This window comes from Gymnogyps californianus, chromosome 19 (assembly GCF_018139145.2).
Source record: "Gymnogyps californianus isolate 813 chromosome 19, ASM1813914v2, whole genome shotgun sequence".
Lineage (NCBI taxonomy): Eukaryota > Metazoa > Chordata > Aves > Accipitriformes > Cathartidae > Gymnogyps > Gymnogyps californianus.
In genome coordinates, this window is record NC_059489.1 from 3,886,307 (window position 1) to 3,903,450 (window position 17,144).

Below are 17,144 nucleotides of genomic sequence, written 5' to 3' on the forward strand. Positions count from 1 at the left end.
TGTTTGAACTTAAAAGTAATACTATTATGTACTGTTATGAATGTTTGACTGAACCACGTGCATTTAAAAGTATGTTAGACTAAAATTTGATTACTGAGTGACCTGTGAGACCAGTAAAGTAATAAGTTTATCAAACAAGCAGATGACAAACTACAGGAAGGTCAGGCTATGTCAGCATGCAACAAGTTTGTGTTCTTGCTGCCTGCTCTCTCTACATGCTATAAAAAATAAAAAATGTATTAGACAAAGAGCTTTCATTGGGTTGCCATTGCTACAGCAACCACTTCCTCTCTATAAGTTTGAACCAATGACTTGTTGAGAGTTTGTTGTTTGGGTAGTAGAAGGCCATAGGGTAGCAGGAAAGGAAGCAATGATGTCTTTTTAACTGTATTTTTAGACTATGGTGAGGGTTTTTTTGTTTAGCTTTTGTGCGCGTGAGTTTTTGTTTGTTATTGAGGTCTACAGCAGAATGCTCCAGATTAATTCTCTGACTTTTGTACAAAATCAGCTTTTTCTAATGTGTATGCATTTAAAATCTTTGAGCTATATGTTTTCCATTTTAAACATGTGTCTTTGATAGCAGATTACAGCCCAGAGTACTTGCATAAACCGTGATCGCGTAACTATTGCAGAGCACTGTACTGTGGTCTGAAGGAAGAAAAACAGATTCTCTATAAAGAGATCTTATCTATTTATACATTTTGTTCTTATGGTTTTCAGCTTTATTCCCTGGTGCTACTGTACACCGTGAACTCTTATACCCAAAGGATACGTTCCAAATGACGCAGCTGGCTCTAACTAATGAGGAAGTGGTTAACTTTGGAGTAGAAAGTGCAGAAAAGCTGTTTGTTCACTTACGTACAAAGCTCTCTGGAGTCAACAGGAGAGTCTTTCCATTGAACTCAACAGGATCTGTTCCAGCTGAAGTGGCCTTTTGGAAACTTCTCTGTAGCAGCAAGTTTGAACACCAAAGAAAATTCTTTGTGGTGGAAAGAAAGATATTCCCGCTTACAAGTATCGAGAAATTGTTTTATCTGTTACTTGTGGTATACAAGCTACTTCAGAAGAGTGCATAGTCCAGCACAGAACAAGGAGTTACTCATTCTTCTGCTATCGCTGGTGATCATTACTGCTATTGCTGGTATCCAGCAGCGGTAGGGCAGGAACATCTGTCCTAGAAGAGGTTTTTAATTCTCTGGTATATTGTCAAGGCTCCATTTGTAGCACTGGGTTCTCTTACATGCTGCATATCTTCACTGATAAATTGCCAGCTATGGCTTATGGCTCCTGTGTAACAAGACTGTAGGTATCTCTGTGGAATATAGAGATATTTATTTGCTGTATAAGCTCGAGAAATTATATCCCATTTAACCCAAGCATTATCACTTTAACTCTGTTCGTATGGGTAACTTCCTTAGAGAAAGGTAATTACCTTTCTGTGTGTATGCTTATAATGATGTATTTTGACCATGTGAAGTTTTGAGGGATTATGTTTGGACCCTAATAAATGTTTGAGTTTTTAATGAATTTGTCGTAAGTTGGTTTGCAGTTCTTCAATTTACTGGATTCATCAGAATAATTATGTTGCATTATTTATACTGTATTATGGCAGACAGTATGCATTATTTTGATATTGGCTTTAAAATTTTCACTGGCATTTTGCAGATTGATAATTAAAAGTGCATGTGAAAGAATATTGCATTTGAGATTTCGGTAGCAGGATTTTTAAAATTCATGCACTATAAAGATACAACATATTTTAAACAGTTGTATTTCTCTGAGCTTCCTAAGTACAATGAACCTATGTAATTCTTCTGTATTGGTTAGAATCTGCAGTTTTGTTGTAGTTTTCTGTACCTCCCTCTGTACTGTTTCCAAGTTCTGTTCCAGAGGAGATGCTGGTTGGTTGTAATGTTCTAGACTTGCCTTACAGGATTTGTTTGGGATCTGACACTGGTCAGTAAAAACAGATAAGCACTGGTAGAATGCTTAATGCTGTGACACCATCTGTCAAAAACATCTGGAGACCGTATAGCTTCACATTTCTGGATTATGATAAAATCGAATTAAGCCTATAGAGTCCCTTGACAGTAATTCTTTGCCTTCATCCTCCTTTTATTTTACATGTGGTATTGAAAGAATGTCTGATCTGGAAGCTTTGGAGTCTGTCAGTTAGTGAGGAATGTGGTCCTTCCTGGAAATTTTACTTATACTTACGTAAGAGCTTCCGTTCTCAGTTGTGCCGGAAAGCAGCAATTCTGCTCGTCTGTATATTGTAAAAGGACTTGCACCTTCAAGGTGGAAAAGTTTTAAATGAAAGGTTCTGTATTCTGTAATTAGTCTAGACAAAGACATTAGATGGCAGGCACATATTGTCCTGAGCATCCTCACTTCTCCAGCATGTGCACTCCACAGATGTCACAGTTGCATTGCGTTCTGCAGCAAACTTCAGGTTTCTTGCCCGAGAGTTTATTTGGCTGCAGTTTTAATTTTCCATAAGTCAATAGCAAGCAAACAGATTTCTACCCTAAATATACTTACTGCATTTATTAGAGACTTCATGCATGTAAAAAAGGCATCAGTGCAAAAGTAGTAAGTTGCTACAGTAGTGGCTTATTTCAACACAGGGTTTTTTTGTCACTTGCAGATTTATAGAGTAGGTATGTAATTTGCAAATGTTTGTCCTAATGAACTAAAATGGAAAAATTGTATGTTCTTTTGGTATTAGTTTTGAGATTTCAGTGTATCTTGTAAATCTGGGAATGGGGAGGAAAATATGTCTTCATTTCCTTCTTACATAATTCAAGTCTTGCTCTCATGTACTTCCTTTCATCAGATGACTTTAGATAACCTTAATATCTTCATCACCCAAATCTCTAGGTTAGATGCAGAGATGCAGGAGTGACCTCAACTATTTGCAGACACAGAATTGTATCTAACATTATTTTTATCTTCAGGATGCAGGCATAAAACAAGTGCATTTTAAAAATCAAATTGAAGTCAGTTTTATTTTAGAAGATCAGAAAGTAAGATGAAGTATTTGTGATAATCAAATGAAATATTCTGGACTGTGAATATATTTTTGTTTAATTGGAAGTAGCAAACAAAATTTCCCTTTCTTCTGAATAAGATATAAGAAGGCAGGTTGGATTTGTCTTGTTCAGCTTGTAAATAGTAAGTACTAAATTCTGATGCTCAGGTTTTTTTCATTTTAGATTGTGTATCCTAAGAAAGTTCTCCTTTTTTCATATTTATAAGCAGAATTCTCTCGCCTAAAATGCATCATAAGGAACTTGCTTGCCAAAAAATGTAATAACAGAATCATTCTCCTCTGTGATTCTGACAAAATTTATGGAATCCTTTGTAGTCTTTTTGGTGCTTCTAAACTCAAAGTTGACAGGCAAAATTTTTTTCTGAAAGCATCAAATTCTCTGTACTTGAAAGTTGACGGGTTTGGTATGAGAGAGATTTTTGTAAGTCACAAAAATGAGTAATTACTGAAGAAGAGTAATTAGAGAAAAGAAGCCTGAGGGGAAAGAAGTTCTACTTAAACATTAAGCAAATACCATTAGCTATGCAAAAAGAGAAAAATAATTTCTATGAATAGATGCAGACGTGTTTGGTCCAGTTATAGTTAAAGATAAACCTCACTCCCAAGTCCATTTCTGCACTCTATTGAATTTTGAAAGGGTCAAAGGATGTATGCAACTCTGAATACTCCCAGCTTAAACTGAGCTGAATTAAAATAAATAAATTTTTAAAAATCCTGCACTTCAGAGAAGTTAACCTTTATGTTCAAACTCAGCTTTGCGGCTCAAGCCCTTTGATGCATTGCATTGTCTGGCTGTCCACAGCACTTCCTTTCTCTAGCCAACAAAAATGTATTTAATATGCATGGCACACAAGTTTAGTTTCTTCTCTTTTTTTTCCCCCCAAATGTTGTTTATTTTAATGGAAAAACACATAAGAGTTTTTGCTGTCTGGTTTAATAAAGCAAGCTTCTCAATCACCATCACAAATCCATGGAGAATGTTACTTTTCACTGAGAGCAAAATAGATTCATGCGTCACCCTGTGTGTAGGGCTAGCACACGCTGGTGAAAAGACATCAGTGGCAGTGATCAAGAAGGAAGCCTACGCTTTTCCATTCTGACTTTTCTTGGAATATCTGAAATGGAAATAATATTTTCCTGGAATATCAGGAAAAGAGTTTGGGTCACTAAAAAAACTTTAGTAACCTCTACAAAAATTATGTTGAAGTTTTACTTCATTTCACTGCATTCTAAGTTAAAATTTTAAGACATTCACTAAACAGCTCCTTGAGCTTCAGCCTTCAAATTAACTACAATCTCATGAATGAATTGTGGTTAACAAATAAAATATGCTTTTGTATTGACTTAGAAAAAACATCAATAGTATTTGATAGTTATCAAACCAGTTTTGCACTGTAAAGCAAAGTGAATTGTGCCTGAAAAGCAATAAGCTGTAATTAAGGCATGGCATATTTGTGGCTCAATCGGAGGCAGGTATTCATAAATAGGGAACAGTAGATGTGAAGAGTGTTTCAGTGTGCATTACTGACAGACTGGTTGTAAGGGGTCAAGTGACATAGTAAGTCCCGTTTAGCTGTTCTTTCTGTTTTTGTGAACAGAGGACATTTTAGACAGCCTCTTGAAAATTTATATGCATCCTTTGTAGGAAATATATGTATCTTCATAAATCTAGATAATAGAATATTATCTGTATTTATGTAAAAAGCACATAGTGTAAATGGTTGAAAAATTTAACCAGCTGACTCACTGTAAAATATTGTTAATAAAAACTGATTCTTAAAAATTGTATGAGCTTGTACACTCAGGATAAACAGCTGGCTTTTTTCAATAGCACAGCTGGTGTAGAAACATAAAATTACTACCATTTGAACAGGACATGAGCTATATTTGGCAAAACATTTGCATGAAAGCTGAAAATTTGCAACTTAATTTTCATTTATTTTAATTTTCATTGTACACCTATCTGGACCTGCTCCTATTGATTTCAGTATCACTCGTTCAGGTTGTAAGCCATTATGTGCCAGGATACTGTAAATTTAGGGTATGCCATGTTTCTTTAGCTGAAGATACTAGAGGAGGGTACTGTCTTTCTGAACGTCCAATAGGTTGTTGCTGAACTGTCATTCACAGGAATTTAAACAGATCAAGTATCTTAAGGATGTAATTTCTTCCTTGAAAAGGCAAAACAAACATGAAAGCGGTAAGAATTGCACTTCACAGCATGCAAAAGTCAACTGTTCCTGCTGCAACTGTTTGTTTGTGAGGCTACAAAAGCATGTTCCCATGAATTGGGGCAATACTAAAGAAGACTGCTGATGCAAGTTAGCAGATGTGTAGTGCATTGTGAATCACAGATGCATGCAGGAATTAATTGAAAGAAAAACTTCAAGCTCAACTCTAAACTTTAACTAGTCAGATTCTGTATGTATTACTACAGTAAGTGACATGTATACCACTAAGTGAATTGTACAGTTTTCTAGGGCCTCAAATCACAACAGTGCATCATATTTACATTCAAATTTTAGGGCCTAGATGTTTATAGTTGCTATTACAGCCTTCCTGCTAAAGCTTTCTGTAGACCTTGTTCATCTGGTTGGTTTTTTAAATGAAATTACTTTAAACCATTCATTGTACGCTAGTTCAGAAAGTGCTGTTGCCTTCCTGACAGCTCATTCTGTGTTTTCCTGTCTTAGTTTTAATTTAGTCCAAGGACTACTAGACAGGCAAATTACTACACCGGCAAGGTCGGTTCCCTCATTTGTAGCGTGATGAAGCAATGGACATCCTGTAATAGGCACAGCATTTTGACAGAAATTTAGTCTTTACTATTCAATTGGTGTGGGAAGTTTTACACAGATTACTGTCCTGAGCAGTAATGGCATTGATCACATAAAATCATCTGCAGACAAAATAATCCTTTGAAATATTTAACATTAATTCTCTTGCATCTATTATTTCTCCCCCTGGTTGTTAGTGAATACCGTCTTAATTTCTCATATGGCTTCTCTTTCTTCTGTGCACATTTTTCGCATTGCTGGGTTTTTCTGTGTTGCCGTGTTGTTCAATTCAGATGCTTCCTACAACTGATTTTCAAAAGAAGCTACACCTCTAGTATGTTTAAACCCAAAGATAAAATGACACTTGGAACTATGGCACTCGCTTAACTGTGGCACCTCACTAATAATCTGTAATTAGATAAGGTCAGTCGTGTCGATTTTTGGTGTTATTCCTTCTTGTAACGAGTCAATCCTTCTGTTGTTTCAGAAGGTTGATTGATCTTTTGTATAGGTAAAAACAGATTTTCTTTTGAAGACAATAATTTAAAAAGCTACCTTTGCTTCTGGAGCTACTTTCTCATGTTTGTGCCTCAGGGACAGCCACTTTAAAATAACAGTTCGTAAAAACTTCTTTGCACTCAGGATATTTCTACATGGCAAAGAGAATGCAGTGCAAAGGTGCCTAGTTCGCTCTAAACATCTTAGCTGAGAAACTAGAAGTCAAATAATGTATTAGTGTAGACTTCACACTGCTATTCAGCCAGGCTGAAGGAGATTTAATGTCAGTTCAGTGGTAGTCTGGGTATCTCTGCAAGGCACGACACTGGGCTATAAGAACACACCCCTTCTGCATTCTCTGTTTACTATTCATGCTTTCCTTGCAGATTTTCCCAGCAGTCAAAACCAGCAGTACTCTTTTCACATGACCCTAGTCCACAATGTAGTTATTTTACCAGGAAAATTACTATTTTAGAAATATAAACTGCTACTTTCACACTGGTAAGTTATGCTACAAAAGAGAGACTTCTAAGTTCGAATTTACAGTGACTTTATTTTCTTCCTGCACATGGCTAGGCAAAGAGAATTATTATTTCCGTGGCAAAAAGTTTTCTAACTCCGCAATGATTGCAAGTCTGACTAATTTCCCTCCATAGCAATGTCCTGCAGTAAAATCTTGAGGTGGTGGTTAATGAGAGATATTCACTTCTATTGCTTACAAAGTAGTAGCTCTGAGAGCCAGAAGTCCAATTGAAACAAAAACAAAACAAACAAAAACCTAATTCAAAAAGCAGGCCAAGTAGGAGCCAATACAAATCCACCAGTACATGAAACATCAAATACCAGCACATTGCACATTTCTCTATGCTAGTTACAACTAATCTAGGAATGTTAATAACAAGGAAAACAAATCACCTTGTCAGAACCTGGAGCTTGTGTTATGGAAGAGATTTTCTTAAATTATTCTTAATAGCTATGAATCATCATCTACACAAGTATGGGGATCAGAAGGCACAATCTTGGTGCTCTATCAGCCAGTGTTGTAATTGCCCACATGGGAGGGCTCTGCTTTAACCTCCAGATGAGCATGAGGATGCAGTAGGCTTCACCCATTTCAGAAGGCAAACGGAATGATGTCTAATAACAATAATAGCGTGAAGGATTTATAGTCAGTGAGTGAGATAAGAGAAACCACTTCTGTTTAAGTAATTACTGTTTAGAATTCAAAAAAAATTACAGGTATGTCTTGTGGTAAAAGCACTGAGCTGGAAATCACTGGAGTGAGGCTAAATTCTCTGTTCTATCACAGACATCTTTTTTAAGGTTAAGGTATTAATTTCTGTTTCAATTAATCAAATATAAAATAAGGATAATGCTTTCTTTGCCTGTCTTCAATATCTAACTGTAAACTTTCCATATTTATGGTAGTGTGGGGCTTAGATCTTGATCGAGACCTGAAAACAATGCTTTCTAACATCAAAACAAAACACACAATAGGAAACTTCAGTATATCCTCCTAAAGAAAGATAGTTACTCAAGCAGGTACATTTTCAAACAAGTTATTCCAGACATAAAATATCTCTGTAAAATTGCTTTTAAGAGATTGCTTGGAGTGACAGGCTATGCACGTTTGGACAAGTTACTTGCCTGGGGATCACCATGCTTGTCTCATGGTGGTACTTTGAGGAATAATCAGAACTTGTTTTAAATAATTCTAAACATGGAAATTATTGTACAAGGGCTGAATAATATTCCTATTAATCTTTTTAGTAAAAAAATGGCCTGAAATGAAGTCTTGGAACACATTCACCGAGGAGCACAGAAAGAGTCTTCCAAAGACTATGACTTGAAAATAAGTCAGAAACATATCAGTCAGTTTTAAGATTGTTTTCAATTAATGAGACAGCATTCTATAAATCAGAATTCCTTAATCAAATTGCTACTGTTTTGCCATAATCAATGTCCTTGGATTCAGTGTAGCTAGACAGATACAACTAATGATGAAGTTGATTCATTATATTTTCTTGCTAGAAGCAGATCTTTACTAAATTGAGGTCAGTGACAAAACACCTATTGCCATCAATGGAGGCAGGACTTTGCCCTTTATAGGTGCCTCTGCAAAGGAGCACATTTGTGCATAAGTACAGATCTGTTTCAGTTTAGTTGTTGCTGGTTTTCTTCTTTTTTTTCTGTTTTACCTTTGCAATTTTCTGAGGACAGGACTAGAAGCCACTGGCATGTTTTAGCATGAATCACTGTGTGAGAAATACTTTCCATTGTCAAAATGCAGTGCCCTGAACAATCGTTACCTTAATAGGTATAAAAGACATTCAGCATCTTCTGGACTCCAGCTTCTAACTGCAGGGAGGGATCTCACTACTGACTTAGAACAATAAATTGCATAAATTCAAATGGCAGCACCATCCCTGGTGGTTTAGTCTAGTTATAGAAAAGTAAATGTAAATGAAAGGATTCAACAATTCTTTTGAATATGAGAATGGCCATATAAGATGAAGCCATAATAGATGAAGCCATATAAGATAAATCTGTGACATTTTCTGTGAGCGTTCAGATAAGTACTTCAAGGAATGGTATAAAAATTTCAGATTATGGATGGCTTTGGCATAATTTCTCCTTTGAGAGAATGTTACTTTCTACATTTCATGTGAGGTTTGAAAGGTTGTACTCGAAGACTAGTATTAGATCAAAAACTGAGCAATAGTCAGTCAGGCTGAAAAAAATTCAGACGTGTGTACAAGGATTTGTTGTGCAGCTTCTGCTGAAGACAGTGAGAGTTCTACAAATGAAAGATGTGTAGGGTGGACCCCCTTTTTTTTCTCCCCCCTCCTCCTATCTCAAGAACACCAAAAAAGTGATTCTGGTCTCACTTACAATTTTAAACAAAATCAGATTGACCACCATTATGCTGCTGCTAACACAAACTTTGTTTCTTGTATGACTAAACTCCCAGTAGGCAAACACCATCTGCCTGTTGAAGGAAAAGAGAAGTCACCACTGAGACAATGTCAAACTCATTAGGAGTTGAGAAACATCAAGTCTACTACAAAAGCTACGTAGCAATATCCTCAGAAATCTCTAACTCCACGTTCAGTGCATTTGTTTGTTGAAGTTCTTCCTTTGATATTGAAGAAATTTTCCGCTATTAAACTGAAGAGTTTTCAAACAAAGAGCTTTTCTCCAGAGCCAAATTCAGATCAGGTGCCACTGCATGGAAATTTTACCGACTTCCTTGAAACAGTATATGGTCTTGGAAAATTATCTTACAGCTAAGAACACAGAAATTCAGATTGTGATAGAGCAACATAAATAATAGTGGCACATCAGTTTACCCTTGCAGGAATAATGAGTATTGTTTACTGCTGTAAAATGTTTCTTAAGTGATATTTCTCCACAATATCGATGGGAACTTAGAAAAAGCTGTGACTTTTTTTTCAGGCATTTAAATTTCAGCAAGTTCTAAAAGACACATCTTTGCTTTGGATTTTATTCCTGTAAATATAAACATACACTTTTAAAAAAGTTATTTTATCTGAAATAATGGTTGTATACTCTCTGGTTTAGTAAAGTACTGTAATTTTGGAAGTTAACTCTTTTTTCATCCTGCTTTAAAATGATATTACAATTTCATAAACCAGATAAAAAGGAATGAATAGCACACAAAGGAGCTAAGTTAGCTGCTTTAAAGTACGTGTAGAAGTATGTTTCTTTTGCAGAATACGGCTGCTTTCTAGCAGGACTGCACAGTCATTTCAATAGTTATGAAAGGTGGATATTTCCAGTTGACTGGTGTCAGATCCATAGGTATGGAAAGTCATCGCCTGGGGAGAGGCGAGTAGCAGTAGGATTCCTACAGAAGAGCTGTCCAGCACCAGTTGTGGTGCCTTCCGTTTTCTTCAGCGTCTCCCAAGTGAGAAGCGCCATGCTGAGCTGCCTTGGATACCTTCTGTGAGATATTAGGTATAATCGGAGTGTGCGTGATTTTGAGTCTCATCAGAGTAGAACCTTTCTTGAAGCACTGACTGTGCAACATCTGTAAAGCAATTTCTACTTGACAACACTGATCATCATCTGAAGAGTGCAGTGGGTATGCCGCTTAGCCACTCTTAACCTTGTGATCTGATATTTTGCTAGCATTTTATGGTAGTATGGGTCCATGAAAGAATAACAATCTCTGTTAGCGAAACATGTGGTGGTGGTATAGGTGGATATCTCTGATTCATGATGCTGGAGCAAATGAATGCTTTAGTACAACCCCCTTGTTAGTTGTCAGTGTGAACGTACATTCATCTTGATGTTTCTGAGCCAGTGTTTCCAGCAGAAGCTGAGATGTCTGTATTTGACCATTAAAACTGAGAGAAAAATTGCAAAGGACTACATGGAAGTAGGAAATCAAAGCATGCAGTGATATGTGCAATTATGAAACACTTTCCAGAGATGTCCATGGCAACTAAAAGTCATAACTTCATGGGATAACAAAAATTTCAATAGAGATCTCAATAGAAATATTGGCTTTAAGGCAAATTGTAATTCCTCTCCCCTCTCCTCACCTAACCTTTTCATGTTCCACAGGCTATAAATTACTGATCTCTTTATTTCCATTAGAAGATAAGCACCTTATCACCTTTCCTCTTTTCTAACATCCTTATCACTCCACAGGCAGTAAGCATCTTTACTCTCAGGTGGTCTAATTGATACATATCTAATTAAAGGCAAAGCATTTTTTCTCAACTTGTATTCAGCTTTGAAGTATGTTGCTTTGATTTCAGACCTGAAGAACAGCTTCATGTGCCTGAAAGTTCTCTTTTTTCCAACTGTACTAGTTGATCAAATAAAATGTACTGCCTCTGTCCACAAACTTTGCCTTGCCTGTGTACAAATGCATTCATTTATTGTTAGTGAAAAAGAGAAGACAATTTTTCATGGAAGTAGTTAAAAGGTATGTGTGAGGACTGCAGCTCTTCAGAGCCTTGAAGATTAGGACAAAATGTTTAAATATGATGAGACAGAGAAGAAAAGGATTCAGTAAAGACTAACGTAGATAACTGGATTAGCAAGAAAAATGATTTTAAGACTTATCTCTTAAATGGGGACATTTGTGTGAAAGAGGTACCAGAGATGAGAAAGCTGAATATATCAGCAGAAGATAGTGCCAGCATCAAATTGTTTAAATAGCATTATTCTACTTATCATTTTAGTGAATGTCTTAGGAACATTTCTAGGTAGTGAGTAGATTCTCCAAAGTTATATAGGATATAAAGAGAAAGAATGATCGTTCTAATTAAAAAAAAAAAAGCCATCAATTCTTTCTAATTATGAGTAGGAGAGGAAGAAACATTATGTGCGTAACACTGAAATTTCCAGGCAGTTCTAATTTGCATAGCCAGCACTTATGTAGAGCTTTACTAATTTTTTTCAAATGTTACAAGGTGCTGCCCTGGTTTCGGCTGGGACAGAGTTAATTTTCTTCCTAGTAGCTGGTGCAGTGCTGTGTTTTGGATTTAGTGTGAGAATAATGTTTATAAGACGCTGATGTTTCAGTTGTTGCTAAGTAGCGCTTATCCTAAGTTAAGGATTTTCAGTTTCCCATGCTCTGCCAGCAAGCAGGTATAGAAGAAGCTGGGAGGGAGCAGAGCCAGGGCAGCTGACCCGAACTAGCCAAGGGGATATTCCATACCATAGAACGTCATGCCCAGTATATAAACGGGGGGGAGTTGGCCGGGAGGCGTGGATCGCTGCTCAGGCATCGGTTAGCGGGTGGTGAGCAATTGCATTGTGCATCGCTGTGTTTTTTTCCCTGAGTTTTATTTCTTTTTTTTTTCTTTTTCTTTTTTTTTGTTATATTCCTTTTCATTACAATTATTATTATAATTTTTTTCATTATTATTATTGTTAGTGTTATATTTTACTTTAGTTGTTAAACTGTTCTTATCTCAACCCACAAGTTTTACCTTTTTTCCCAATTCTCCTCCCCATCCCACTGGGAGCGGAGGGGAGTGAGTGAGTGGCTGCGTGGTGCTTAGTTGCTGGCTGGGGTTAAACCACAACACAAAGGTCACAAAATTGACCTGACCCATATGACATTTGCTAGTTTTATGACAACTGTATCTTCCCACCCCCACCCCCCCCCAGTCCTCTTTTTTACTCGTTCCAACAAGTTTTAAGAGTGGGTTATGTTCTTCACTGTGAGGAGATGTTTGAAGAAAAGTAATTGAAAAAAATCCACTGAAATTACCAAATTAGATTAGAGGAAAAGAAAATAGATCCAAGGTACATCATCCTTCCCCTGGAGCACCCTTTCGCCCTTAAAGAACCTTTTTATAAGCTTGAGGCATTTTTAGTACTTTGGAATTATCAGCTGAAAGGCACTTTTTTGATGCAAATCGTTTGATTCATGTTGTAGTGTGTGGCTGGCAAGGAAGGAGGAGGTGTCCATTCAATGCTAGGAGAAGGGAAATCCCTCTCCCCTAAGCAAATGATCCTGCAAGATGCAAGTTCTAAATTTCTTACCTTCTTGTGGCCTGCCTGCTGCAGGGGAATGAAATGGGGTTATGTGGAATTCAAGAACTTCTGTAGGGAGCCCTCCATGATCCTATTCCTTATCGTTTTGTTTAGTAAGACTGTCCTGTTGGCAGCGGTTAATAAGGTCTGTGATGGTTTGGGGTTTTTTTCCCAGCTAATTGCTCTTTTGATTTGGGCTTTTTGGGCTTTTTAAAGTATGTGATAGGATTGCTGTTTATAATACGTAATAACCACAAGAATCTCATAGAGTTTTTTGAGGTCAGACTGTCACTATGCTTTTGTTTGCTTATGCTGAGCTAGTACTTGGCAGCTTGTGTAGTAGCTCAGCCATTCTCTAAATTAACAGGTTGTTCTTTGTATTTTAAGTGATTGATGTGATTGAAGTGATTAGCATGTGTATGCCTAAATAAATTACTCTGGGGGAGAGAGGGATCCAAATGGAGAAAACTGGATAGGTCCAAAGACAGTTTGTTGTAAGAACCGTGGTAAGTTCAAGAATGTGGAGAGGGCTTAAGTGAGAATAAAATCTCAGACCAGAAAATGTATGGCGAAGTACAATTTTACTCTAAAATCTTTGCTAAGGAAGGTTCAAGGATGTACTTTTTGTTATATTTCTCTGGAGGCGAAAGGCCTGGTGTAGATGCAGACATACTGAGAAAAAAAATCAATCGCTGGTACAACAATTTATTTTTCTGTGATAACAATGTTGGGTCAAGCCTCCTGGGTTTTGGCTTCCTAAGTAACTTGAGAGCCTATAGAAAAAGGATCATTTAAGTGTTTAAATTCATTTTAATAACGTTGTGAAATCACTCATCTCAAACTTCTTTTTCGAAAGACTTAGAGTCTACATGTTTTTTTTCTTAAGAGCTGGCGCTCCTATTTCTATGAATCAGCAATAGTTATCCTGAATCTTTTTGCAGGGCTTCATTATTTGGCACATGTTGGCATGACAGGAGAATCCTGTGTCCCACAGAACTTTTAGAGTTCACCTGCTCGTTAAAATCCCCTTGCATGTCAGCATGTGGAAGCAGTAGATTAGTTGTTTATTTATTCTTAACTTATATATTTACAAATACAGTCTAAAAATAAAGGGCTGGCCTGATTCTTTACATCTGTATACACACAGGTTTTGTTATTTTTTCCACAAGTGGCGCCCTGGACTTAATAAGATAATGGGAGGACCCCGACTCATAGGTCTAAAGCTGCAAAATACTGTTTTTCGCCCTTGAACTACCTTTTATTTGCACATACTGCTATATCATTGTATGACATTGGCTTTTGAATGCACGTGTATTACGTAAAGCTAATACCTGGTTCTTGATTTTGCTTTGCAGTACAGAATTGGACAGCTGTACATGATAAGCAAGCATAGCCATGAGCAGAGTGATCGAGGTGAAGGTGTGGAAGTGGTGCAGAATGAACCCTATGAAGATCCAAACCACGGCAATGGTCAGCTAACAGAAAAACGGGTCTATCTCAACAGGCAAGTGCAATAAAACTGTTTCTCTCAGCATGGGCTGTAATAAAAATTTGAAGGAATACCCTCCCAGGCAATAGCCTTTCTCTTTCAAGTAGAACATGTTCCCATGAATACATGCCACTTCCTGGTAGCCGCAGGAAGAAGGAAGATGGGATAGATCAGTGGCTTGAAATAGAGGCATTAGTTGTCATTTCTTCTATAGTATCTTTTCTAAGAGAAAGAATTCTAACTTGAAGTTAAGGATGTACTGAAAATCAGAACTTTTGCTTTCTTTTACACTTAACTGTTTGTCATTTTGTTTTCCAAAATTGGGGCTGGGGAAGCCAAAAAACTAAAAACAAAAACAACCCCCCCCCCAAAAAAACCCCAAAACTCACAGGCCAGAGATGTTTATTTTTTTATATATATATATTTGTGTCCTATGAAATATATTGCTCAATCTGTTCCCATTTTTACTACTGCTGATCTAATTTAATATCACTGCTTTTCTGAAGTTCTTCCATTCCCCTGGGCCTGTTTTGTTTTATTAAACTTATGCTCTGCAACATTTCGTAGTGGGCATAGAAACACTATAGCTATTGCTTCTACATTGCAAGTTACTTCTCTACTGCAAACCTGACATATCTAACCTTAACCTTAACTCAGGCTAAATTGAATCACCAGTAATGATGCGCGCGCGCACACACACACACGAGTCCAATAATATATATCTTGCCAACATTTAATATTATTATGATTGTAACTCTGTTCTATCATAGGCTAGATACAGGACTTGAGAAAAATCAATAAATGTGTTCCTGTTGTAGAGCTCCCAGAAGTTGTGGGTTTTTTAATGTTTCTGGATATTTGTTTCCTTCATGTTAAAAAGAGATAAAGCTTTAAGCACTGAAGAGCATATTCAGAATTACCACTTTAGGGTAATTCAGAATAACCACAAGGACTGTGTCTTAGAAGGCATGTACAAGACATACTTAGGAAGCATGTAGTTTCTGGTAGTGCAGGCAATGGAACAAAGGATCTCTTACCCAAAGACGGGTACGAACATTGACAAAGAAGATCTGTGTGCCTACAACAACTTGGGAAGTTTACCTAAAGCTATGGTGGATGTTTGAAGTCAGGCTCACTGAGTTTAACGATAATTATGAATACTCCTTGACAATCATCACCACATTTGCTATTTGAATCTGGTTGTGGTATCACAATATGCCCAGATATTGCAGTACTATTAAAGCTTTGTGGAAAGGATCAGCAGGTTTTCAGGCTACTATGGATCTTGCCAGGATCTCTCTGGAAGACTTCACTCAAGGAGACATGCTGCCATACAAGATGTGCTGAAAACTTCTCTGCCTGCCTTTTTTGAGGAACAGGACTCTTTACACCAGCACAGCGCTCTCCCTCATCTTTTCTTCTTCCAGGGTCCACCGCACTAATGAACTTGCTAGCTTTGCTTCACTTTATTTTGCTCTGGACTGATCTGTCCTGAAGAAATGTGACCTTATATATTTCAGTGATGGTTTCTTGGAAAGATTTGTGCATTATTTTCATTTATCTTTTCTTGCCTCCTAATACTTTAATTCTTGCCGAGGGTCTTCTTGCTTACCAATGGTTTCAGCTGGACTGCCTTTAAGAAACACTTCCTCCCTATGTGCTGAAAGACTGAACTTCATCTGGGGAAGGAAGAAATTAAAAAAAAAAAAAAAAAGAGAGAATGTGATCCACAGATACCAGTGCTGCTAAAATAGAAATATTATATTTTCTTTCTCTGAGTGGACCCTTGGAACAATTCATGTGCATCTATGACTGTGACTTGCTGGTGACTCTGAGTATAATGTGTGTTTTGCTCATAAAATTGTTTGTTTTGGAGATGTGCTGTACCAGCAAAGATAGGTAGGCAGGCAAATACACTAAAAACAACAGTAACGAAAAGAAGTGCAAAATGAGCAGCTATATGTTAACAAAGACATTACTAGTAAAATTTTCTAGTGTCAGTGTAAGCCTTAGTTATGTTCAGAATTGTTTACTGCCTCTTCTCTCCTGCTGGAGCATTGTTTGCAGAAGCTGAAAGTCTGCATCCTCTGGTATTTGTTATTTGGGCATCAGAGTAAAGTTTAGCAGGGGTGGGGGGGGTAAGGTAGGGAGCAGAGAGATAGTCATAAAAAGACACTGACAGAGGCTGACAAAATAAACAAAAGATCTGATACAGTGCAGTCTATGCAGTATGTAAAATGCTGCTTAAAAGACTGTACACAAGAAAGGTTTATGTAAAGAAAATCTGGTTTTGAGCAATGTCATCAAAGAGCAAAAGTCAATGCACTTGACTTTGAATCTTTAGATAATGTACTAACGTCTGCACTTTGCCGCTGGACAAATACAATATTTATGTGTAGCTAGAGCATGGTTGAATGAGCCTTAGTGATCCAAACTCTGCATTTTCCTCAGAAATTTGCTAATATGGAAAGTTAATTTACTTCCTGCACACAGTTATCTAAACATAACTGTTTTAAACATTTACACTTGGAAAACTGATGTTTGAAAGCATCTACTTTAGTTCAGTAGAGATTCAGTCTTAGGCTGGGTGAGCTGCTCGACACATCGCCAGACTAACACAATTTTAAGAGAGTCTCTGAAGTACAGTGATATTTGTGGTCTCCAAAGGTCTGCCTTCCTTTGAGTGACTAGTACTGCATCTTTGTTCCTGGCAGCTTCAGTGGTTATAATTGATGTCACTAAGAAAGAGTTGGAAGATGAATTCTCATGAACTTGCCTTCTTTTTAAAATGTATGTTTGTTCATCACTT

At 37.1% G+C, this 17,144-nt stretch overlaps 1 protein-coding gene across 1 annotated transcript in view; it reads left to right on the top strand.

Annotated features, from left to right (window-relative positions):
* PITPNC1 (phosphatidylinositol transfer protein cytoplasmic 1) overlaps positions 1-17,144 on the top strand; it is an 84,719-nt gene that overhangs the window by 26,356 nt on the left and 41,219 nt on the right. The window contains exon 2 of the mRNA XM_050908595.1: positions 14,202-14,350. Within this exon, the coding sequence (XP_050764552.1) occupies positions 14,202-14,350 (149 nt within the window). The remainder of the gene's footprint in view (positions 1-14,201; positions 14,351-17,144) is intronic.